This window comes from Myotis lucifugus, unplaced genomic scaffold (assembly GCF_000147115.1).
Source record: "Myotis lucifugus unplaced genomic scaffold, Myoluc2.0 scaffold_1188, whole genome shotgun sequence".
Taxonomy (NCBI): Eukaryota; Metazoa; Chordata; class Mammalia; order Chiroptera; family Vespertilionidae; genus Myotis; species Myotis lucifugus.
The window spans coordinates 7,210-32,693 of NW_005872236.1; the positions used below are offsets into that span (position 1 = coordinate 7,210).

Consider the following 25,484-nt stretch of genomic DNA (forward strand, 5'->3'; position numbering starts at 1 on the left):
GGTCTTTTCTTTTCTTTCACAATCTCTTATATGGCATCACAAACATTTGCAGGCTCTTCCCTGTGACCTCCCCAATTTTCTTTTTCCTTTTATATTTTATGTCCAATGTAGATTAAAAAATCACCTAAAAGTTGGGAACATTCTATTGCATAGAATGCCAAGAACAGGAGTAGCAGAAAGGGAAGATTTGATGGATGTGTGTGTGAGTGTATTTATCTTCTTTGAATGCTAGACAAGCAGTGCTTCTTTTTAACTGTCAGATTCTGCCATGGAAATCCACGCATGTCTTTGAGGGCTCTCCAAACACAGATGAATTGGTGGCCTTTTGCAAGGCTATTCATAAGAACATCTGTTACATGCATACGATTTTGCGCGCTGGGCCTCTAGTTAATAATAACATCTATTACATACATACTCTGGTTAGGCACCAGGCCCGGCGCTTCACATGTATTATCTTATTTAATTCTGCAGGGAAGGCACTAACATATTATCTCCATTTAAAATGAGGAAATGCAGACTTAGCAAGCGTAAGTAAGTTTCTCAAATCACATAGCAGGTAAATGGTGTGGCTGAGATGTGAACCTAAGAATTCTACCTCTTTTCTATTAAGACATGTATTTGCATTCTTGAGAATTAAAATATTTGTGGTTGTCTCATGAAGCATGCTACTGAGACATAAAAATTAAGAAATTTCAGTATCATTTCAAAAGAATATTAAAATTTAGGAGCATGGTTGTCTAATGGTTTTCTCTGCACGTAGCACATTTATCAGTTACCAAAGGGAAATTAGTCTCTACAAAATGGAAATAATAAAAACCCGACCTCCCCCTCTTAGGAAAGCCGCCAGGACTAAGTATGGCTCCATTTCCTCTCCTTGGGGATGACTGCTAAAGGACCTGGGATACGTCCAATTCTATTTCCCAGAGATTATATTTGACTCTGACATTGGGCATTTTCTAGATGACATCCAAAGAGTTAGTGGAAAAGAATAAGTATCAAGCATTTCACCACTTCTTCTGAAATATCTGCTCCTTGCTCGGTTATCGATGTTTTAAACTGTCAGGGAGTGTCCCTACTTTTTTCCTGTTTTTGTCGTTGGCCTAGAATTCTCAGGCCTGGTTTCTCCCCGGGTGAAATGTTGACTTCTAATCGGCAACACTGCTCATGTTTTAGGGCTAATCTTGTAAATGAGGGGGTGTCTGTTTTTCTTATTGAAAACTGTATTCCTCGTTTCAGGGCAGATTGCCTGAGATGGCTTTTCCAGTCTGTGCACGAAAGTCGTCATCCTTCCGCTCTTCTGCAGGCGGTGGGCTTTCGAGGTCCTTAATCAGACTTGCTTTTAAAAATCACCTCATGGAATGATGTTTTAAAAATGAGGACAAAGGACTACTTTGTTACTGTGTGGATTTTGTATTTATCCAATAACTTCTGGATAAGTATCGCCTCACAGTGTGGGAAGACTCCTGGCTTATTAGTCTAAATTCTGAAACATTGCGTGTTTGATTGGGGCGTTGTTGGGTGTCTGACTAGTTGGTTGGAAGCGAGTGGGACTGGGGAAGAAGCCAGGAAGGGGCAGGACTGAGAATGGGAGTCGGCAAGCGGGGGGACACGAGAAATCTCTCCTTAACTGTAGGAAGTGCAAGGACAAGGCCATGCCTACCACCTGGGGTGACAGGGACACTGGGAGTGCCCTGAGAACTTCCAGTGCATGTCTCCTTTAAAAAGGTCTTTCTCGAGCCTTTATGCCAAATCAGTGTTTCCCCAGGAGCCCAGGCCAATGAATTAGAAATAAAGCCCTTTGTGTGAGTGATCCCTCAGCCCAGCTGTTCTCCCCACAGCACAGCAGCAGCGGGTAAACAGGGCAAAGGTCCGGACACAGCTGTGGGCTGACGTCACCATCTGGGGCTGCGCCTGTGCACTGGGCTGTGTACTAGAGCAGCAAAGACCCGCTCCCCATCTGGCCCAGCTTCTCCCCTCCACTCCACTCCCCTCCCCTCCCGTCTGTCTGTCTGTCTGTCCTCCCTTCACCCCACTGGCAGTGGCGAGCTTCCGCCTAGAAGCTCTTCTGCTTTCTAGTTCTGATATGAGCATTTGGATGGGCTAAACTATCATTTTCTCTACCCTAAAACCATCATTTTCCTTCCATAACTCCTAATATATATATATATTCCTTACAAAAAGAGAGGTAAGGATTAATTTAACACATTCACCAGTCCCCATTTTCTGTTATCCCACTTATCTGTATTTACCATCAGTGAAGGAAGGCTGGAAAAGTCCAAAGTCAAACTTTCTGAGAAATGAGATCTTCCAGGCTTATACAGTGAGTGGGAGTGTGGATTTGTGCGTGAGTTCTGCAATGTACTGTTGGTAATTCTGGTGAAAAGTAGGATGTTCTGATTTTAAGTTATGTTTATCAAATTACTTTGCCTTTTTAAAACTATTAACCTTTCAGTATATTATTATTATTATTGTCATATTACGTTATATAGCTTTTAAAATGTGTTTTTCCCTAAAGTTTGTATGCTCTGGTGATTTGTTTTCAATATAGTCTAATATTTTGCTGTTTATTGCTGTATTTTTTAAATAAGTTGCGATCAGTTCGAATGAAGTACAAGCTAAATCCATTTGTTCTTCTCTCTGGTCTTCCCTGCCCCTTCTGTGTCTTAGCTTCTCCCTACTTGGCTGCCCTCAGAGACACCTGGCCAATCAGAGCCTCCTCTCCCTATGGGCCCTGCACTGATTGGTCACCATGGAAAAGGGTGATCTTCACTGGGAACCTGGTTCTTTTTCACTGTTTAATTCTGTACTATTAGGTTTGAAATCTGGTCACCGAAGAACTGAGATATCCCAGCTGTGTGTGAATGTTACGAATTTAGGACCTTGAACAAGTCAGATGTCATCTTTCTCTTTTTTCATCTCCAGTCACTGCTTCGACCGCCTGTGAGAAATTAGAGAAAGCCAGGAATGAGTTGCAAGCAGCTTATGAAGGATTTGTCCAGAAGCTGAACCAGCAGCACCAGACGGATCTCACCGAGCTAGAGAATCGGCTCAAAGAGTTCTACACCGAGGAGTGTGAGAAGCTCCAGAACATTTACATCGAAGAAGCAGAGAAGTACAAAACTCAGCTGCAAGAGCAGGTCTGTGCGTTAGGGACCAGGGTGTCCTTGGCTCTTTACTTGAATTTTATTTGTTTGATGATCTACTTCCTTTATGAACTTCTCTTTGTTGAACATCCTTTTTATTTATTTAAAAATGTGAAAAGGGTGTTTTTTTAAAATATACTTTTATTGATTTTAGAGAGGAAGGGAGAGGGAGAGAGAGAAACATCAGTGATGAGAGGGAATCATTGATTGGCTGTCTCCTGCACGCCCCCTACTGGGGATCGAGCCCGTGACCCAGGCATGTGCCCTTGACAGGAATTGAACCTAGGACCCTCCGGTCCACAGACTGACGCTCTATCCACTGAGCCAAACCAGCTAGGGCTAAAAGGGTTTTTAAATTAATTTTTTTCTTATGATGAAAGCAGTGTACATGTGTTGAGCAAAAGGGAAGGAAAAAGATAAAATTAAAAACAACCCTTTATCTTATTACCTAGAAATAATCCCTTTGTGACCATTCTGTTGTTGTGCTGCTAAATTTGGGGTTGAATTTCTTTATTTTTTTAAAAATGGCCCTTGTTTAATAACCCATAATTTTCACCTATTAGTATATTAAAAGCTGCTCTTTAATTTCCTTGTTCCCTTTTTAAATCTGTTTAACGTTTAGCAAATATTTAGAGTACCTACTATACGCCATGCGCTAGGGACTGAGGATATAGAGGCCACCATGGCAGGGGTGGAGCCAGTGTCCTGTCACCGGGACACACCCCCTCATTCCTTGTGATGGATTCACCATGTCCGTCAGTGCGCCCTGGCGAGCTGTGTATCTGATCCTGAGTGGGATGGAGTGAAGGCCTGGGAGTGGCAAATTCAGATGGGGTTGGTCTTGACATGCGTTAGGTAGGCCTTCAACTTGAATTCAAGTTTATGTGTCAAGATTCCTACTGGTACTACTTACTGTTCAACTTAGGACTTCTGATTCTACTGGTAAACTGTTGTTTTGTTGTGTTTTTTCTTACAGTTTGACAACTTAAGTGCTGCCCATGAAACCTCGAAGCTGGAAATTGAAGCTAGCCACTCAGACGAAGTGGAATTACTGAAGAAGGCCTATGAAACCTCCCTTTCAGGCAAGATTGCTTGTTTTCAGTTTAAATAGAATAAGATCTAATGGAACAGCATAATACGTTGTAAAGCGGACATGATTCATCACTTCCTCCTCCAGAAAATGCAGTTTGGGGTGTTTTGGCTTCTTTTTGCATTGTTCATTGTTAGCCATGTCCTATCCCCTAAGGGTGCAAATAATAGTTTGTTATAAATGACAGCATTTTAGGAAGTAGGCAAGCTTTTAAAGAACGTAAAGGTCTTTTAGGAACGTCGTATTTGACCCCCTTAAGTTCTGGGACATGGAGGTGTGAGTTTGTATCCTGGCCGTGGTATGGGGTCCATGCTGAGCACTCTTGCTCACCAGCACACCTCCACACCGACATCCGGTGAAAAGGGAGATGGCTCTTGTTGAATGAAGAATCTTTATTATGTCACCACGATTGGGAGGGTTCAAGTGGAAGGAAAAGAAAAAGAAGCTGTTTCTTTCAGAACATAGTTGGCCGTGTAGCCCAAGTTGTTACACTAAACTCATTGTATCCTACAGAGCAGCGTGTGGATGGGTGGTAAGGACTGGCTGCGTGACCTTCAGCAAAGGCCTTTTTCATCAGGAAGTACAGCCGGCCGGTGTGGCTCACTGGCTGAGCATTGACCCCTGAACCAGGAGGTCACAGTTCGATTCCCAGTCAGGGCACACACTCGGGTTGCAGTCTCGACTCCCAGTAGGGGGCGTGCAAGAGGCAGCCGATCAGTGATTCTCTCTCATCATCGATGTTTCTCTCTCTCTCTCTCCCTTCCTCTCTCTGAAGTCAATAAAAACATTTAAAAAATTTAGAAAACAGAGTTGTTGTGTGAAGTCCCAGATGATAACATGTAAAAGTGACCGGCCCAGGGTAGACATTTAGTAAACATAGTTTTCCTTCCTTCCTCCTAGAAATGGGTTTAAGTTTAGATTTCTGTTTGGTTCATGACATGCAAATGGAGAACACAGGAGCTCCAGGGCGGGGGGCTGCAGGCCAGGGTTCGAGTCTGCTCTGTGTCCCCTATACGCTCCTGGCCCCTGTGGGCCTCAGTGATCGCAGTAATAAACGGGGACTATGTGCCTTTCTCGCCTCACAGGGCTGATCCGAGAACAGGTTACTTATATGAAAGCATCGCACAAATATGAGGCAGCAGCCATATTACTTTGTCACCAACTCTTGAGAATATGTGCTTAACAACTACAGAACACAGTGACCTCATAAGACATTAAAATATACCACTTCTTTCCAGAAATCAAGAAAAGCCATGAATTAGAAAAGAAATCACTTGAGGATTTGCTTTCTGAGAAGCAGGAATCCCTAGAGGTGGGTACATCTCAATACAAAAAATAATAATAGTAGTAGTTCTTGAGCTTGGAGGTATGTGGGTTTGGGTATGTTTTTGCGCACATTCTGCTGTGTTTCTGGTGTCGGCGTGCCGACTCATGTCCACATTTCATTATTTGTGTTTTAGAAACAAATCACTGATCTGAAGAGTGAAAATGAGGCTTTAAATGAAAAGCTGAAATCAGAAGAACAAAAAAGACTCTCAAGAGAGAAAGCGAATTTAGTAAGTCGCGTGATCCTCCATCACTACTGAGTTCTCCTCTCCTCCTCCTTAGCCGCCTTTTCAAGTCCAGTTATGTTCAGCAGCAGAGAAACAGCAGCGTCTGGAGCCCTCTCAGCTCTTGAGCTGTGCTGTTTAAACTGTATTGAACGGCTTCTGTGTATAGTGGTGTGTTTTTAGAATCTTAAACACTGGCATGCAGATGAAGCCCAGTAGACAGGGTGTCCTCCCCAAATGTGTACGTCGTGTTTATTAAAATACATTTCCTTTTCATTTAACAGCTACCAGCTGTTAAAGTGTGTATACATTTGGGGGGGATACCCTATATATTGCAAGTGGTCTAAGCTAATACCTACAGGAAGACAAGAAAAGTATCAGTTTAGGGGCAGGCGTTTGTTTGAAGTCTTCACTTTTTTTTTTTTTAACTGACTGCTATATTGAGATATAATTTATATACCTTATAAAATGTGCAATTCGGTGGTTTTTAGTATATTCACAGAGTTGTGTGTTGGTCCCCAGTATGTAATTCCAGAACATTTGTATCAGCCCTAAAGAACCTTGTACTCATTAGCAGTCAGCCCCTCTCCCCCCACAAAGCCCCAGGGGGTCACCAGGCTACTTCCTGTCTGTGTGGCTTTGCCTCTTCATTTAAGCGGAATCGTGTCTGTGGCCTCCTGCGTCTGGCTTCTTCCACGGAGCGTCCGTTCTTGGCGTCCATGCGTGTTACAGCAGGTATAGGGACTTCATGCCTTTCCTTGGCCGAACAGTATTTCCTTGTATGATTGCTCCTCCCTTTTGATAAGTACAACACTTTTTTCTCTTGTAAGCTCAACTTGCTCTTGTAGCTTGTACCCTCACTCCCCTGCCTCACTCCGTTTTTTTGGAGAAAAAAAAAAGTTTACCGCTTGTGTTTTGAGAACCACTGTTCATAGCCTGCTGCCCTGAGGCTGGAAGCAGAGCTTTTAGCCACTGAACTCTGCCGCCAGCTCAGGAAGTCCCTGGCGGGGGGTGTCTCCCACTGTCCATCTGTGTCATATGTTTTGGACGGTTCACTTGAATTTCCATAAGTAAAGCAAGGAGTCGGGCATCTCCCCTGGAGTTGGGCTCTAAGAAGGCATCTCCCCTTTCGTAGCGTTTATTTGATAGACTTTGGGTAGTACCTGTGCTATATGCCGCGTCGGTGTTGGGGTGTCACAAAATAAAATGACAGGGTGTCACGCCTGCCCTAGGACGGCTAGGCCAGCGCAGTCCCATCTCACTAAAAACCCAAAAGACGCAGGACAGTACCATCATCTCTGTGGTTTTCCAGAGAGCCCTGAGTATGCACCATCTTTTCATTCCTGGGCAGGGGCTGACCTTGGTGAGAGAGAACTGTTGTTCCCTTTCCTCCCCCCAAACACCAGCGGTAGGCTTGGAGACACCCCGTTTCTGGTCAGAATTCTGTTTTCTATTGTTAAGCAATAGTTTTGCTCCTACTTCCGATAAAACACTTGGTGCTGCCAATACCTTCTCCACGTTAAGTTGCTGATAAGTTCGTGAAACCTTGGTTTCAGATATGAAATGTTTTATGTCATCCTTAGAACCGGCGACTTTGAGGTTAACGTTATCCTAACCATTCCTTTCACCTTTTTTCTTTGAAACCACGGTAAGGAGGTAGAAGCTTCCTGCCACTTTGTCTAATTCCTGTCTAATCAGAGATTTTTTTTTTTAATTAAGAATGTGGGATTGCATTTCATGACCTGCTGTGTCTTTCGCAGAAAAACCCTCAGATCATGTACCTGGAGCAGGAGCTGGAGAGCCTGAAGGCCGTGCTGGAGATCAAGAACGAGAAGCTGCACCAGCAGGACGTGAAGCTGATGAAAATGGAGAAGCTGGTACGTTTCTGTCGGCGCCTCCCCCAAGGGACTGGCGTCTGGGAAGCGGGAACCAGCTGTGACCTAGAACCGGGGGTTGTTATAACTGCTCCTGAAGCTATTTGAAAATATAGCACAGGCAAAAGAGGTTAGGTTCCGTTTCCCTTTCTGTGCTTGCTCCAAGCTGGCCATTGCTGCCTTCGGCAACACACGCCCCCCCCGCCCCCCCCTCCCCCACCAAGGAACAGGTAAAGCAGCAGGGGGTCCTTGGGAAACCCACACCTATGGAACCGGCTCCCCTTCCAGGGGTCTGTGCATCTTGTCCTGCGTGGGAGGAGTTTTCAAATCATGTCCAATCAGTACTTTGATGTTTCTCCTACTCTGGGCAGGTTTCGGGTGCCCCAGAGAGCTAGACATGGGAATTAGTCACAGTGGAGCAGTTGAGTCTGGCTACCGAAGTTCTTCGTCGTGCTTCTTGTGAATTAGAATGGGCTCAAGACTGTGCTTTAGTAAAACGAATCCAGTGGGATAAATAACACGCACTATGGAGGCTGTGAGTGGAATTTAGTTTGTGGCTCTCGGGCAGAGAACTGATGCTCCGAGGCCCCCTTTTCTGACATTCTAGTCTCGTTTGTAGGACGGTATTTCATTTGACTGACTTGTCCGGAGCATTTTCTGGATAATATGATATGTTGAGAACAATAGGATCCCACACTCAGAGCCACAATCAAAGTAGAGTAGTCGTACGGTACGATGACAGGGACTTAGAATTAACTGTGACAGAGCCGTGATGTCATCTCCTAAGCAAGTAATACAATCTTACCTTTAGAAAGCGCTCTGGGAGGTAATCAGCTCCCCAGCATGTTAAATGTCTTCTGGGATTTTATCCCTTAACCTCCCAGCCGATCAATGTGTCTTCCTTGAAATTGAGCCTGGGCAGGCCAGCAAGGAGGCCAAATGTGCCTTCACCTGAACTGGGGGTGGGGGTGGGGGGGAGGCTCTCTGTGCTGGCGTTTCTCTCATTGGACGCTCGTTTTGTAAATTGCTGCTTTGTGGGGCTACTGAGAGGTAAATGGATGCTGAAGAGGAAACCGTGTTTAAGGCCACATCAAACATCACCCAGAGCGGTGACCTGCTGTTGGCCTTAGAGTTTTCATCAAACGTGGGAATGTATTTTTTGCAAGACGGACCATAAGAAGGGCTGGTGCCCTTGATAAATGCCGGCCTATGTCTGGCTGCTGCTTTTGTTTTCCCACCTTGAACCCAAGAGGTACGACGACCCCAGTTCTCGGAGGGGTTGGGAGGAACCTCTAAAATGGCGTGACACAGACTAACTCAGTCACCCCCTTGTGTTCATTGTTCAAGTGGTTCTTGAAATCTGACAACGCATTTAAAAACAACAACAACAACAAAACCCCCTAGATCAAGCATGTCAGACTCGGGGCCGGTGGGCCGCATGCCTCATTTATGACTCCCGCCAGCCGGGAGTTTGACATGCTTGACCTAGATGCTCTGCTTTGCTGCTGCAGACTCTGTTTTGCAATGTCCATGGATAGGTATTTCACTATATTTAAACTTGCCTCAATTGGATCTCTCCAGCGTGTGCTGGTGTCAGGAACGTGCCGTAGGAAACGAGGGCTTTGTTTCCCTGTTTTTGATGTCTAACCGTTGGCATGCTTGTTCGCCCCCAGGAGGACAACAACACAGCGCTGGTCGACAAACTGAAGCGATGTCAGCAGGAGAACGAGGAGTTAAAAGCTCGGATAGACAAACACATTGCAATTTCAAGGTAAAGAGAAAACCGTCCAGTTTTTCCCATCTCCTCCTCCTACGTTTAGTGTCACTGGACCTCACACCCGCCCAGGCGCCTCCTGGGAGCAGGATTGCAGTGGGTGGTAGAGCAGGTGCTGGTTTCTACCTGGGAAGCGTGATGGTGGCACTTCATGGCCTGACCGTCGGGGCCTGGGCAGGGCGCTGAGACCTAAGCAGGCCTCCCCCCAGAGCCCCTGGCTTAGTGACGCTGAGATGCCTTCAGAGAGAGAGCATCACAGGACCCAATGGGGAACCGCCCCACACAGGACAATCACGTGGCATTCAGATGATCTGTGGGAGCGTCACGGAGCCTCCTGTGACATTGGCCCCAAAGAGCAGCTTTCTCTTTGGCTCCCACTTCCTGGGTTTCTTAGGCAGCCAGTAGCCCTGGGCAGGACTGCCTTTTATTATTTCAAAGGGGTCATTTTCTGGACTCTCAAATTTAAAAAGGCAAGAACATTCTTTTTCAAGTACATTTTTTAGAAATTCAGATCCATGCTCAGCTGGGTGTGGCTCTGTGGTTGAGCATTGACCTATGAGTCAGGAGGTCATGGTTTGAGTCCTGGTCAGGGCACATGCCTAGGTTGCAAGCTGATCCCCCATAGGGGGCGTGCAGGAGGCAGCCGATCAATGACTCTCATCATTGATATTTCTCTCTCTCTCCCTTCCTCTCTGAAATCAATAAAAATAAAGACCCATGTGGTTTCTGGCTTTTTTTTTTTTTTTTGTCTTTAAGGCAACTGTCCAACGAGCAGGCCACCCTGCAGGAGTGGCTGGAGAAGGAGTCGAAAGTCAACAAGCGCCTGTCCATGGAGAACGAGGAGCTGCTGTGGAAGCTGCACAACGGGGACCTGTGCGGCTCCGACAGGTCCCCCACGTCCCCCGCCATCCCCTTCCAGTCGCCGCGCAATTCCGGCTCCTTCCCCAGCCCCAGCGTGTCGCCCAGATGACACTTCTGCACGCGGGAGACTGTCAGAGAGCACCGTCACAGGTCCGCAGGGCTGACCCTCACCGTGGTCCAGGGATCAAGAGCCACGTGGGCCGACGTGTCATTACCGCCCTAGAACTGGAAAGTCTTGACCCCCTGCATCGGCTCCCTGCGAGACCGGCGCTCAGGGGGAACACGTGGCTCTCTGGCCAAGGGACTCCTCCCCAAAGGATTTCAGAATCGATCTGCACGGACATTTGCACAAAGCACTTAAAGAACATTGCCTTTTCCACGTAAGCATAAGGGGAAAAACTCTCAGGGGCCTCTTAAGATAAAGATTTATAACCTTTATAATGTTCTTCGCCACAGGCACCTTCTTGTGATTTTTATTTGGGGGACGTGTGAATAAAAGGGATGTAGCGAGTGTCCTGTGTCTGATGCTGCCTCCTTTGCTGTGTTCTGCAAGTCAAAAGCTGCGTATTTCCGGGTCTGTACTAATCAGCTAAGTCAGTGTATGCATCTCTGCAAAAAGCCATAGAAGGAAGAGCAATCGTTGCTTGAATGATGACGCTCTCTGCCACCCACTCCGCTCCACCCTTTGACACGGGGTGGGGTGGGGAGTGACAGGAAGCGTTCCGACTGGTCCGTGTCTGTGCAGTGTCTGTATCCTTTGGAAGTTTCTTGGCATTCTTTCAGTGTTCAGCCATGTCGGTTAAAATTAACAAGTTTGTGTGTTTTTTTCTGTAGACTTTTAACGTTCCCATGTGAACCTAACATTTTACTACGATCCATTTTCTCAGGCTACGAGCAAATGTAAAACCCAAATTTTTCTAAAATTCTGTATAAAGAAAAGGGGCGGCAGCAGTGGATTGCTCCTGCCTTATGTTTACCGTGACCTAAGCTGTCCTCACTGATGTCAACTATTGTCTTCTCCCCTGATCCTCGCCTCCTCCCTTTCCTTCCTTCCCCCAGCCAGAGCCACAAAGGCAACCCTCCTACCTCCTTCCTATTGTTCTCTGGGACAAGGATAGTGGCATATGCTTTTCCAGAGCCAGCTCATCCTCAAGGTGCTGACACCACGCTCCAAATAAGCCACAGCCTGGACCTGAGAGTACAAGTTTTGGGAAACCCTAGAAGGAATAAAGAACGAGAGAGTCATTGGCTCATGTTTATCGATGAACAGGAGTACCTTGATGAAACCAACGATGCAGCATTTCATAGAAGATAACGCCAAGTTCCCATGTACCCTTTGAGGAACCCGTCTGTCTTTGGGGAGGTAGAATGGCCAGCTTCCGAGTAGAAAATGTGGCTTTTCCTACTCGTAGGACTCTCCTCCAGGTTGCATTTCAGTTTCTCTTCCAAACTTCACGTATTACCTCCCCCAGTTCTCATACTTTGGGGGAGGGGGGAGGAAGCACTGTGGCTTCCCCCACCCTGCCCCCCTTGCATGTGTCAACATGGTGATGTCAGTATTTACTAATCTGCATCGCTGACGTTTGATGGCTGGACAAATAGACCCATGATAAGAACAGGTTCAGGATACTAGAGGGGGGTCTTTGAGTCATCATTACATGTACATTACATAGCAAATTAATATTCATGATGCATGGTGTTTTCTTTTTAATTATTAGTGGTTGTGTCTGAAGTCTAAGCTTCACTAGTGTAGTGTGTATGTTACCTTCCGTGTGTGCTTCTGATGAACGGGAATAGGCCCGCTGCCACCTTCCGAGATCTCTCTCTGCTTACCCTTTCCAGTTGTGCTCAGTGTCATTAGCCGAGGTTGGATTTGCCACCCGTGCCCGCGCATGGTAAATCTCGTGCTGATCCCTGCTCTCCTCCATACCCTTTAGGTGTCCGGGGAAATCAATCTTACACAGTTAGTATAAAGTGTCTTCAGAGACAACTGGAGGGAAGGTAGGAAACAACATGGAGAACCTGAAGATTGTTTTCAAACCAAATGTTTCATGTGGGATGTACAATGTTGGCACGTCGTACCGTGTACGGATGTGTAAAAACTGTAATTGTGCCCAGTTTGTAATGATGCAAAGTGTATTTTTACCCTGATTAAATAAACAATGCTGGAATATTTAATATAAGAAGTGCAACCTGTGACATACTTCCCTCTCCCAGGGGCTACCCAGCTCACAGCCCTTCTCACAGCCCAGGCGTTTCCAACGCAACCCCTCCTCAGCCCTTTCCCAGGAATTTCCAACGCAACCACCAAACAGGCCGTGGGCTGAAATTTGGCTCACAGAGCTAAGCTTAGAATGAAGCTTCTCTTTGGTTTTAACAATTTCCGCTCTTTAAGGTAAGAAAACTATGGTCTAAATATTTTTTTGCAGATGCTACAAAAGGTCTAAATGAAGTTGAATTTTCCTTGATCTGCATACCTATTTTATATTGAAAATTAAACTTTTAAACACACATGCTGTAAATTTTTCTGAATGTACTAATCTAGAACTAGTTACTTCTGAGTGCAGCCTTTTTTTTTTAATAAAAAGCAAGTTTCTATGATTTTTTTGGATACTTTCATATCATAGTCCATATATAGTTACTACATATTTAGATGCTCATGTATTGCGATTAAAATCAAATGGAAATTAAGGTTAACCCAAACATCACTACCAACGAGTCCTTCTGCCAACCTAAAACACGAGCACTTAGGCCAGTTTTAAATTTATTTTACAAAAACTTGATCATTTAATAGAGATGATTATATAGAGTTGTTCACATATATGCTCTCTAAGTATAAAAACCAGAAACGCATATACGTAGGTAAGCAATCAGAAGACATGCTTTCTGTCCGAGGAGTTAACACGTCTATTATTAGACCGGGCGACTTCCTGTGTGTTTGGATGTCTGGGTCTTACTCACGAGGCAGGGACTGGGGTTTGGCGCTGGACATCAGCCTCTGGCAAAGCCCGAGTCACAAGGACGCCCGAGCTGGTGGTGTGCACACGTGGGCTTCCCGTCAGTCCATTGCACTTCGTTTTCCAAGTCAGGAAAACTCAACAGTGGTAGCTACTGTGGTCTGTCCTTGGAGATTCTGGGCCGTGCAAATGTAATATCCTGCGTCAATGGTCTCAAAGTCTTCCACCGTCACGACGCTCTGGGAGATCCTGGTGGTGTGGCCCAGGCCTCTGTGGATCAGCCTCCAGGTGTCCTGGATCGTCACGGGCCTTTCATCCTGTGTAACGACACCCACAGGGATGAAGCAAGGAGGACACGCGGCTATAAACAGGTCCCAGCCACTCAACACGGAGCCATGCTCAGAAAACACCGGTCTGCAAAGGCCCATGGGTGCTTCCGCACTGTGTAATCATTTTCAGCGGCATGTTTTTCAAAGCACAGTCTGGGATTTCATTATGCTGTTGGACTCCCTCTGCCCTTTTTTAAAGTAAATTTTTAAAAAATATATTGCATTTATTTCAGAAAGGAGGGGAAAGGGAAAGAGATATAGAAACATAAACACTGATCAGCTGCCTCCTGCACACCCCACGCAGGGGATCGAGCCCACAACCAGGGCATGTGCCCTGACCGGGAATCGAACCATGACTTCCTGGTTCATAGATGGACACTCAACCATGCCGGCTGGGCTCTTTTTTTTTTTTTTTAAATATATTTTATTGATTTTTTGCAGAGAGGAAGGGAGAGAGATAGAGAGTTAGAAACATCGATGAGAGAGAAACATCGATCAGCTGCCCCCTGCACATCTCCTACTGGGGATGTGCCCACAACCCAGGTACATGCCCTTGACCAGAATCGAACCTGGGACCTTTCAGTCTGCAGGCCGACGCTCTATCCACTGAGCCAAACCGGTTTCGGCGCGGCTGGGCTCTTTAGTAAATTTCTACTGAATATAAGATTGATTCTTTTGGAACTCCAAGGAGGTAGCCCTGGAATTACTCAAAAAGACGTAGATAAAATTTTCCACACTTCCCTACATTGCCCACGTTCACCCTCTCACTCACTGGTTCTTATTTACAGAATTTCTGGTCAAAAAGAGCCCAGAGCACTCCCCATACAAGTGAATAAAAGCTCCCAATTGTTCAGATTTGGAAGAAAGAGAAGGATGATAAGTCAAATGTGGGAGAAAAGTTGTACCAGGGATGGATAACGTGACGCCCTAAGTGACGTAACTCCCTATTCCAGAAAGTCAGACGGTCACCTCTGAGAGGCTTCATCCAAATCCGGTGATAAGAAAGTAGTATTTTCTGGATTAGCTTAACAATTGTAATATAGTGTAACTCAGTTAATCCCCCTTCTGCTCATAAAATAATAATTAGCAATGTAAAATAAATCTCTATTGAAAACCATTCATGTTTTCTAATTGTGACAACTGTGTAAAAGCAAGTAAGGTACCAGAGCCCGGAAAATACCATTCTCCGGGGAGAGTTATTTTCCACCAATCACAGCCCATAGAGCCAGAAGGGTATTGGCTACTGAGTACATTGCAAGAGGCCAAATCTCTTCTGGCAACAAAGGGATCGTTCCATGTTGGTAGCAGAGCTGTTTCTATTAGCAGAGCATGCACGGAGGCTAAATAATAAGCTGGAGTTGCTTTTATGGGAAATCTATTTTAAAAAGATCTCTGGCCTCACGGCACCTTTTGGACGGGGCCTGTCTGCTCAGAGCTCCTCGCCATGGGCACAGCTTGTGTGCAAGACAGAAAGGCACCAGAAGGAAGTTAGACTGGCCTCTAATCGACAGAATTCAGACTGAAGGTTGAGGTTGGGGTGGAGAAAGAGGGAGGCCCCTCCTGTCCCTTTCAAGCCCCTGTTCCTTCTTATTTAAGGATTATGAAGATCAGCCCAGCTGGCGTGGCTCAGTGGTTGAGCATCAACCTATGAACCAGGAGGTCACGGTTCAATTCCTGGCCAGGCACATGCCCAGGTTATGGGCTCGATCCCCCATGTGGGTTGTGCAGGAGGCAGCCAATTAATGATTCTCTCTCATCACTGATTTTTCTATCTAAAAAAATATTTAAAAAGAATTATGAAGATAAATCACATATGAAGAGGGTACACTGAGTGAATTACCTGATGGAACCCAGTCACCTTTTCTATTAAGAAAAAAAGCCATTTGTAAATATACTGAAACATCTTAGAACAGTGGTCGCCAACTGGTGGTCCGTGGACCACGGGTGGTCCGTGAGGTCCGAAAGGTTGGCGACCGCTGTCTCAGAGGACAACCAGCAAGCCCTGGCACCTACCTTAGTCCCACTCATTTTTTGCACCTCATACGTTAAGGTCTTTATCAGTGGCAGGTGGGGGAGAGAGAGACAAACCTAAACTTGAACAACTGGCTGAGTGAGGGTTAGGTCTTACCTTCTGGCCTGGGTAGATCCACCTGAACTCCACCTCGACGTCAGGCTCCCCGAGGACAGTGCAGAGGACACTGATGTCGTCCCCACTGTTCACTCTGTTTGAAGATGCCAGGATGGTTGTGGATGGAGGGCCGCTGGGAACTGGCATTAAGCAGGAGACAGGGAAAGTGAGATGGAATTCATGAGTGCAACACTGAAGACAAACCTACAGGCACATTCTTTTCTTTGGACGGATGTGTCACATTTCCGCCTCGCCCAGTGAGCACCAGGCCACCTCCACCCCACCACTTTCGGATTCTTTGAAGCCTCCTCTTTCTCTACCTTGGTGGTCCGAATGGGGTCAGCACCCAGAACTCCCCAGGCCCAGCCATTTCCCTTGTGATTAGGGGAGGAGGCTAAAAGGTCTGCCAGGGGTTCATCTGAAGGTCATGGTCACAGACAAGGAAGCACTAGTAGAACATTCTAGAAATAGTGGTGCAATAAAGGAGCCATTAAGAACAGCATTCTGTGCCTCCTAATTTCCATCCATACTCAGGAACAGCAGTGCCTGCTACTGACCAGCTGGAAGCCACTGAAATCTAGGCACTGGTAGGAAACACCCTTACCTTCTGCGTAGAGGAGTTGATACTTGACAGAGATCTGCGACTTGCCCCCGGCCTCCGCCTTACAGTAGACCACCCCCTGGTGGTCAGAATGAGGTTGCAGGTATACAAAGCCTCTCTTCATGTCATAAACAATGTCTGTTCCATTGGCCGGGATTTCCTTGGCCGGGAACTCCCTGTGGAGCGTGACTTTGGCTGACAGGACAGTCACTCGACAAGGAACCACAGCCTGTCTGTCCGGGTTCAGGTAGACAACATCAAAGTAACTGGGAGAAGGTACAAAGAGTTCTCCTTTCTCTGCAAAGCAAGAGACACGGGCTTACTTGTTCTGGAGGAGCAAGGTAAAGAACACTTTATGGATTCGCGACTCCAGGGCACAAAAATGAGAGGAGACTGACAATATACTCAGAATACTGAGTCCTTATGAGTAGAAAAAGCTATTTTTAAATAATTTTCCTCTTTCTGAAGAAGGATGCTATTATTTCCCATCTCCTTAAGGGAAATAAAATAGGTCTTAGTTCAAGCCCAACTCAGGCCCATGGGTTACTCCCTGAGGAAGCAGGGGAGGAGACTGATGTCCATACGACCAGAGCAGCCTTAAGACCTGGAAACAATCCGCTGTGTCTCTGGAGAAATTAGCCCCGTGACCTGCTCGGGAAGTGCTGTTGGAGGCGGATCCCAGCACAGCAGAGCTCCCCCAAGAATCCAGCCCAGTGCTCCTCATTCCTGCCAAGGCCCATGGAGAGGGAATGGAGAAGAGACAGATGAGGAACCTGCTACCGCTAACCTCAGGTTCTGAGCTCAGCTTGGCTGCCTCAGGGCTGGGGACCTCCAGCCAGTTTCTTATACCCCTGTTCCCTCTCAAGTTTTAAGCACAGAAAATGGCATTTTTATCTTATAGAAATGAGGAGAAAATGGCATTTTTATCTTATAGAAATGAGGAGAAAATGGCATTTTTATCTTACAGAATTGAGGAGAAAATGGCATTTTTATCTTACAGAAATGAGGACTGGTATGCCCCACCTTTCCTTAGTACAGAGGACTTTGAGTTGAGGTTTATTTTTTGTTTGTTTTCGGCATGGCACGTTAAATCTTTTGTTTTCTATACTATGAGAGGATATTATCGTAATTAAGAGGTCATTTAACTTAATTACGCCCCAACACTTGTTCAATTGTTTCCCATGTTTTTCCTGCAATGCTCCTGAAACAACCAATTATTCTTGGCTCTCTCCTCCACTACCCTTCTTTGTGTGACAGTCCATGTGATGTGTTAGGTCAGGGACAGAATTTCTGGATATATCATCACATGTCTTCATGAGCCAAGACTTCTTTGCAATGGGTGCAACTTAACTAACATGGAAGTCCTTCCCCCTGGCTCTGGCTGAGGTCAAGGGAGAGTACGCCATGGCTCAGAGAGGCCCTGTCTTTTCTAGGCTTTACGTCAGCCTGGGTGGTTCATGCCACTTCATGAGAAACTGGCTTTCAGGCGTAGGCAAGGGGCACCTAACAGTCCTGTGTTCACAAAGAGCAAATCTGCGGGGCCTTGGATATGTCATCCCCATTGTAAAGAGAAGAATCCAGAGTGGACAGTACTCAAGATATCTTTTTGGCCAAAACAGTTAAGGAGTTTATGACTGCAAGGTTTAGAAGCAACTTTTGTTTTAAGGTTTTGTAGAGAAAAAGAACCAGTGAGCAAAGCCAGTATGATAACAATCAGAATTCCACAACACAAAAATGTGGTCTTACTTGGACATGCTTTGAAAAGAAGTGACCACACCGGTTGCTTTAACAAATAGAAAAAAATTTCACTTATAATCAGTACATTCCATCTACCCAAAAAAGTATGTTAAAGTTCAAAGAATTGTAGATGACATATGCCCCTTGCAAATATGTTTGCATCTACTTGAGCAGATAAAAAATATTACTTTATGCCCTATCCGGTTTGGTTCAGTGGATAGAGTGTCAGCCTGCGGACTCAAGGGTCCTAGGTTCGATTCCAGTCAAGGGCATGTACCTTGGTTGCGGGCACATCCCCAGTGGGGAGTGTGCAGGAGGCAGCTGATCGATGTTTCTCTCTCATCAATGTTTCTAACTATCTCTCTCCCTTCCTATCTGTAAAAAATCAATAAAAAATATTACTTTAAGAAAACTAAACACATGAAAATTTAGATTTCCAAAATAATTACTTCATAGGCTATAAGCTAAAATCCAAATGATTACAACTCCATACAAGTGCTCCTTAGTGTGGTTTTACTGCATATGAAGACTGGAGCCCAAGCCCTTTGCCACGAGAAAGGCCTATTGTCAGTCATGTTCTCCTTCTTGATCTGGTGGCAGTTCCATGTGACTTGAGGATAATTTATTTGAGCTGTATAGCTATGATGTGTGTACTTTTCTTTGTTATACTTCAATAAAAAGTTAGAGAGGGGGAAAAAACGCATGAGTGCCTCCTGGATAAGATTAAATATAATATGTGACAGTCGCACAAATTCACACAAAAATTGCACAAATTACCAATAATCAAAAGGAAGCTTCACAGTGTTTGCAATCGAGCTCCAGGGAACACGCGAACATAATGAATGCCAGACGTTTCTCTGTGTGGGCAGAGGGGAAGCATATGTTCTGAAGGGAGCCAGCGCCAGCAGCAGAATGCTCAGCTCTCATCACAGCCCATCCTGGTTTTGCAGACTCACCCAGGCCTGAGAAGACAAACTGCTAAACCCTATACTGAAAATCCAACTGGATTCTTCACTTGTGTTGAGGAATGCTACAACACATTGGTCACCCCCGCCACACACACACACACACACACACACACACACTTGATTGATTTCAGAGAGGAAAGGAGAGGGGGAGAGAGAGAGAAACATCAATGATGAGAGAGAATCATTGATTGGCTGCCTCCTACACGCCCCCTACTGGGGATTGAGCCCGCAACCCGGGCATGTGCCCTGACCAGGAATCGAACTGTGACCTCCTGGTTCATAGGTCGATGCTCAACATAATATCTATGTTGAAATAAATATTAATTTGGGGGTGTTCCTTTGATTCACAAAGGGGCTTCCCTGAATTGAGGGAGAAGACCTGCCTCTAAAACTCAGAGAGAGCCCAGGACCCTAATAGGACATTTTGCTCAAGGGAGGTCTTCAGTTCAAAAATCTCAGTTCGAAAACCAATGTTTTGGGAAGACACAAAAGGGCTAACTGTGACAGAAAAGTCCTCATTCTGTCATCTGAAATAGGCTATCAGTCCTCATCCAAACAACAGGCCCTGATTAGTCTTAGTTGCCTTTTCCACTGTGGCTTCCCAGGGCGGTGTAACACTAAGGCATGTGGGCTTTCTGCGTAGCACATTCCAGAATGAGGATCAGAAGGGATTACCTGTGAACAACTGCGAGCAGTTCTCCTGACAACACCAGTTATGCTAGCTAGTGCCTGTCTGTCTGCCCATCAATCCACCACCTGGTCTTCAAAACGGGCCAGGGCAGTAAGAACATTGGATCCTGGGTCAGAAAAGCAGGGCTGGACTCTTTACTCTGCCGCTGTAAGCCATGAAACACTGAGCAGGTCACCTCGCCCTCTGAGTCTCAGCATCAGCGTCATTATTTCTCAGACAGAGATAATAAAGCAGTGTCTACTCAGTTCCCGGGGGCGTTTGGAAGTGAAATGAGATCCACGGGCCTCCAGGCCATGAGAGGCGCTGGCCAGAGAGGCGCTCTCTGGATGGGAAGGAGTTATATGTGAGGTTTTGTTGAAGCACTCATTAATGGCCAGGGCATCAGGTCATTTGAGTCATAGGCCTAAATCACGACAGTCTGAAAGGCAGATGGATTCAGGAAGTGGACAAATCTCCTGAAAGTGCCTGCCTACGACACTAAGAAAGAATTCTGGCCCAGCTGGCATGGCTCAGTGGTTGAGCGTCCACCTATGAACTAGGAGGTCACGGTTCGATTCCTGGTCAGGGCACGAGCCCGGGTTGCAGGCTCGATCCCCAGTGTGGGGCAGGCAGGAGGCAGTCGATCAATGATTCTCACTGATGTTTCTATCTCCCTCTCCCTCTTCCTTCCTCTCTGAAATCAATTTTTTTTTTTTTTAAAAAAAGGGAAGAATTCTGACTTCACCAGGGGGTGGCCTCTGTAAGGCCCTGAAACCCCTGACCGCTGGGCCCTGGAGAACGCCATCCCCCTCCTCCAAGAGGGAGGGGGCTGCAACCTCCTTCGCAATGCCTTTTCTCTGAGTGCAATTCCACCGGCAACGCCATACCCAGCACTACAGGAGAGGAGAGTTCACTCTGACCTGCGCCTTCTCAGGCACCTCGCTCAGGCTCAGGGACTGGGGCCGGAGACTCAAGGACCACCACCTCTGGGAACCCAGCCCCTCAACCCTCAGCTCTCAGCACTCACGAGAACAAACACAAGGAGGCCTTTGGCCAGGCATCCCAGGACTGTGGAGGTTCCAGAAAGACCATCACAGATATGAGAGCACGTGACTCAAAGTCGACAGCCGGGCTTTCTGCAATGATGGAGCTGTTCTCTGTCACGTGTCGACTAGGACAGCCACCAGCCGCCACATGTGGCAATGGAGCCCTTGAAACATGTAAGGGCCACGGAGAAACCGAGTTTTAAATTTTGTTTAATTTTAATTCCCACTTAAATGTAAATAGCCCCAGGTGTCCAGTGGTTACCATATTGGACAATTTAGGTACAAACTCTGGAGTCAGACTGTCCTGGGTTCAAATTCTGATAACAGGCATTCCTTGTAGTGTGACCTTAAGGACTTACTTAATCTCTCTACACCTCAACTTTTCCATTGGGAAAAAGAAGTGGAAATGATGTTAGTACTCACCCTGAAGGGCTGGTGAGAGACTTACCTGAACTAATTGATGGAAAGCATTGAGCCCAGGGCCTGACAGACAGGGGGGGCTCTGACTGTCATTATTGATATTCAGCACACAGTGGAACCTTTACCCTGGGCAAGTCCAGATGTTGGAAGAGTCCACTGAGGCAGCAAACCTTTTACCTGTAAAAAAGATGTAGGTGGAGCCGGTTTTGGTCTCGTCCTTCGTGCAGATGTAGCCGGTGCAGAGCTGCCCCCAGCAGCTGAACTCGCCGGTGTCGGCCGCGGTGGAGTTGACCAGGGTCAGCTGGCTGTAGCGCTCATGCTGCTTCACACTGTCAACAGAAGCAAAGCCAGTCACACACCGGGGCCTTCGCCCTCTGCTCCCCTGTTCTCACATATAAATGCACACACCCGGGCCTTCGCCCTCTGCTCCCTGTTCTCACATATAAATGCACACACCCGGGCCTTCGCCCTCTGCTCCCCTGTTCTCACATATAAATGCACACACCCGGGCCCAGGCCTTCATTCTCTGCTCCCCTGTTCTCACATATAAATGCACACACCCGGGCCTTCGCCCTCTGTTCCCCTGTTCTCACATATAAATGCACACACCCGGGCCCAGGCCTTCATTCTCTGCTCCCCTGTTCTCACATATAAATGCACACACCCGGGCCTTCGCCCTCTGCTCCCCTGTTCTCACATATAAATGCACACACCTGGGCCTTCATTCTCTGCTCCCCTGTTCTCACATGCAAATGCACACACCCGGGCCCGGGCCTTCATTCTCTGCTCCCCTGTTCTCACATATGAATGCCCAGTGGGTTGGGGCAGAGTGCCCTCTCTCTGATGGCACAAACTAACTAAAAAAAGTGTGTTTGGGGGAACGTGTGTGTGTGGGGGGGAGGCAGAGACAGGAACCTTCTCTAAAGGGAATTAAAAAACAACAGTTATGGCCTGGGCCAGTGTTTCCCAGTGGTTACAGTGTCAGCCCTCGTACCAAAGGGTCACAGGTTCAATTCCCAGTCAAGGGCACGTACCTGGGTTGCAGGTTTGATCCCTGACAACCAATTGATGTGTCTCTCTCACATCAATGTTCCTCTCTCCCCCTCTCCCATTCACTCTCTCTAAAAAGCAATGGAAACAATAACCTCAAGTGAGGATTTTTTAAAAAAGAGAGTTATGTTTTCTAAAGGGAGGAAATTCTCCTCCATCTCAGAGCTGGGGTTTCCTTAAGTAAAACCACTGGTCCACTGCGACGCAGGCATAGAAACTCGGCCAGAAAGCCTGGGCCGTGTTCCGCTTTCAGCTTTTGTTTTTAATGACTTCACTGCAGCCACAGTTGACATAAAGGAAATAACCCAGCGTTATCAGTGTGCACAATCTCTTTCATCAGCAAGGACAAGTCTCTGAATAAAGCTTGGAATCTTCAGAATGCTGTATTATTGTATTAAAAATGAAAACTTTGCATAATTCTCTCAAGATTATGCTAAGTGAAATAAGTCAGACGGAAAAGGACAAAAAACCCCACCTATGATTTCACTCATATGTGGAATATAAAACAAAAAGTAAAATAAGGGGACGGAGGGATGGGAGGGAAGAGATCAACCAAAGAACTTCTATGCTTCTATGCACATATGCATAACCCATGGCTCAGACAATAGTGGGGTGAAGGCCTGGGGAGGGGATGGAAGTGGGGAGGACGAAGGGTCAATGGGGAAAAAAGGAGGACATCTGTAACACTTTAAACAATAAAAATAATTTAAAAATAAAATAAAAAGTAAAATAAGAACTCGCAAAATAAATAAAAACAAACTCATAGATACAGACAACGGAATGGTGATGACCAGAGGAGGGAGAGGGAGGGGGAAGGGCCAAGTGAGTAAAGGGGGTCAGATATATGGGAACAGAAGGAAACTAGACTTTGGGCGTTGAACACACAAATATCAAATTATAATCTCATACACCTGAAAATTATATAATGTTATTAACCAATATTATGCTGATAAACTTAATAATAAAAAATAAAACCACACACAAAATAAAAATAAAAAACGTATTCCAGTCAAGATGGAAGAGTAGGTAAATGCTATGTCCCCTTCCTCCCACAGCCACATCAAAATTACAACTAAATTATGGAACAACCATCACCGAGACCCACCTGAACACTAGCTGAACAGAAGTCCTATAACTAAGGATGGAAAGAAAAAGCCACGATGAGGCCACTTCTGGGTATTTATCCAAAGAAATATAGAACACTACTTCGAAAAGATACGTGCACCCCTATGTTCACTGCAGTTTTATCTACAGTAGCCAAGCTGTGGAAGCAACCTAAGTGTCCATCGATAGATGAGGGGATAAAGAAGAAGTGGTAGATATATACAATGGAATGTTACTTGGCCATAAAAAAGAATAAAATTTTGCCATGTGCAACAACATGGATGAGCCTAGAGCAGTGGTTCTCAACCTTCCTAATGCTGCGACCCTTTAATACAGTTCCTCATGTTGTGGTGACCCCCAACCATAAAATTATTTTCGTTGCTACTTCATAACTGTAATTTTGCTACTGTTATGAGTCGTCATGTAAATATCTGATATGCAGGATGTATTTTCATTGTTACAAATTGAACATAATTATAGCATAGTGATTAATCACAAAAACAATATGTAATTATATATGTGTTTTCTGATGGTCTTAGGCGACTCCTGTGAAAGGGTCGTTCGACCCCCAAAGGGGTCGCGACCCACAGGTTGAGAACTGCTGGTCTAGAGGGTATTATACTAAGTGAAATAAATAAGACAGAGAAAGACACATAACATATGATTTCACTTACATGGGAAATCTGAAAAATAAAATAAATAAACAAATAGGCTAAGAAGTAATTACCAGTTACAAAAATAGTCACAGGGATGTGAAGTACAGCTTAGGAAATATAGTCAATAATATAATAATATAATATGCATGGTTTCAGATGAGTACTAGACTTATTGAGGGAATCATTTTGTAAGTGATATAAATGCCTAGTCACTATATTGTACAGCTGAAACTACTGTAATATTGTGTGTCAACTGCAATTGAAAAATTTAAAAACAATTTTAAAAGAAAAGGGACATTAGGTAATAAGAGAAAGCTGAATAAACTATGAACTTTACTTAATATTGTTTCGATATTGTTCATTAATAGTGTTATATGTGCTATACTAATATAAGATGTTACTAATAGGGGAACTGGGCATAGGATATTCAGGAATTCTCTATACTACCTCTGCAGAGTAATCCTGTAAATCAAAAATAGTTCTAAAATAAAATGTTTATTATAAGAAAATGAAAAAACCCACCACTTTTCTTTAGGACAAAATGCATTAGTTGCTCAGATGCAGAGCCCCAGCTGTGCAGCCCACCTCTGGTAAAAGTATCCAGAGCCTTTGGGCATTCGCACCTCTCCTTTGCCTCACCCTATTATTTCTATGTTTATCTCCTCATGTTTTACCTCTTGTATTTTTATCTTGTCCCTGTGAATGTATTTGCAAACCCCTCCAGTTCCATTTCGAAATGAGGAGAGTCATAAATAAATATGTATTACTATGAAACACTAGTATTAGCCAGTTGTCATTGTGATGCATTGTGTCAGGAACCCAGATGTGTCATTCTGGGACAGATGTTCCCCTGGGGCTGAGCCTGTGCAGATGCCAAAAGAGATGGTTTTAATCTGGGGATGTATCTCAAATATCCAAAAGTTTCACCCCCAGGAGCGCCACATCCTTTTCGGATGCAGTCGAGGTTCTCTGGTTGTGTGTAGCAGCCATATCAGTATAGTCACCCTTTAAATTTAGCTCACAGCAAAATGTCTGGCCGGCTGGCCTTAAACACAGCCGGCCTGGCTCACCGCTGAAGAGCTGTGCCCACCAGCTCTGCCAAGAGGTGCCTCTGCACTCCCACTCGGGTCGACTGCCTCCTTTCAACTGGACGGAAATCTCTCCTCCTTCAGGAAGCTTCTAATTAGAATAGACTCCCAGAGACCTCCCCGATTTTTCCTAGTGATGTAACTGGTCCCTTGTTCTCTCCCCCTCAGGCATCCCTGGCTTCCTGTTATTTACAAAGGATGGTGACAACTTTGAGGGCAGGGACTGTGCCATACTTGGCTTATATTTCCTAAGCAATAAATCTGTGCAGAGTACACAGTAAGGATTCCCTAGAAATGAGTGGACGGGAATTGAATCGAACCAAGGGTTGGAACTGGAAAGAACCTGGAAAAGCAGACATCCAGCTCCCCGTATTGCTGGAGAGGAAACTGAGTCTGAGCAGAAGTGACTTCCCTGAGACCCACAGCTGGTGAGCACGG

At 45.6% G+C, this 25,484-nt stretch overlaps 2 protein-coding genes across 2 annotated transcripts in view; one reads left to right on the forward strand and one right to left on the reverse strand.

The window, feature by feature from the left end:
• Nucleotides 1-2,876: 2,876 nt before the first annotated feature.
• Nucleotides 2,877-12,470, forward strand: LOC102418744 (microtubule-associated tumor suppressor 1 homolog; the record flags this gene model as incomplete). Its single annotated transcript, XM_006107432.2, has 7 exons — nucleotides 2,877-3,137; nucleotides 4,120-4,225; nucleotides 5,472-5,545; nucleotides 5,694-5,789; nucleotides 7,544-7,660; nucleotides 9,331-9,428; nucleotides 10,188-12,470. Coding segments are annotated over 7 exons (966 nt in total), but the record flags the coding sequence as incomplete, so codon positions are not given.
• A 569-nt stretch (nucleotides 12,471-13,039) lies between these two features.
• The window catches only part of PDGFRL (platelet derived growth factor receptor like), a 33,922-nt gene continuing 21,477 nt past the window's right edge, over nucleotides 13,040-25,484 (reverse strand). Inside the window, exons 3-6 of the mRNA XM_023748190.1 lie at nucleotides 21,326-21,477; nucleotides 16,311-16,604; nucleotides 15,707-15,846; nucleotides 13,040-13,566 (exon numbers count right to left, since the gene is read on the reverse strand). Coding sequence (XP_023603958.1) covers nucleotides 13,378-13,566; nucleotides 15,707-15,846; nucleotides 16,311-16,604; nucleotides 21,326-21,477 — 775 coding nt within the window. The 3' untranslated portion in view covers nucleotides 13,040-13,377. The remainder of the gene's footprint in view (nucleotides 13,567-15,706; nucleotides 15,847-16,310; nucleotides 16,605-21,325; nucleotides 21,478-25,484) is intronic.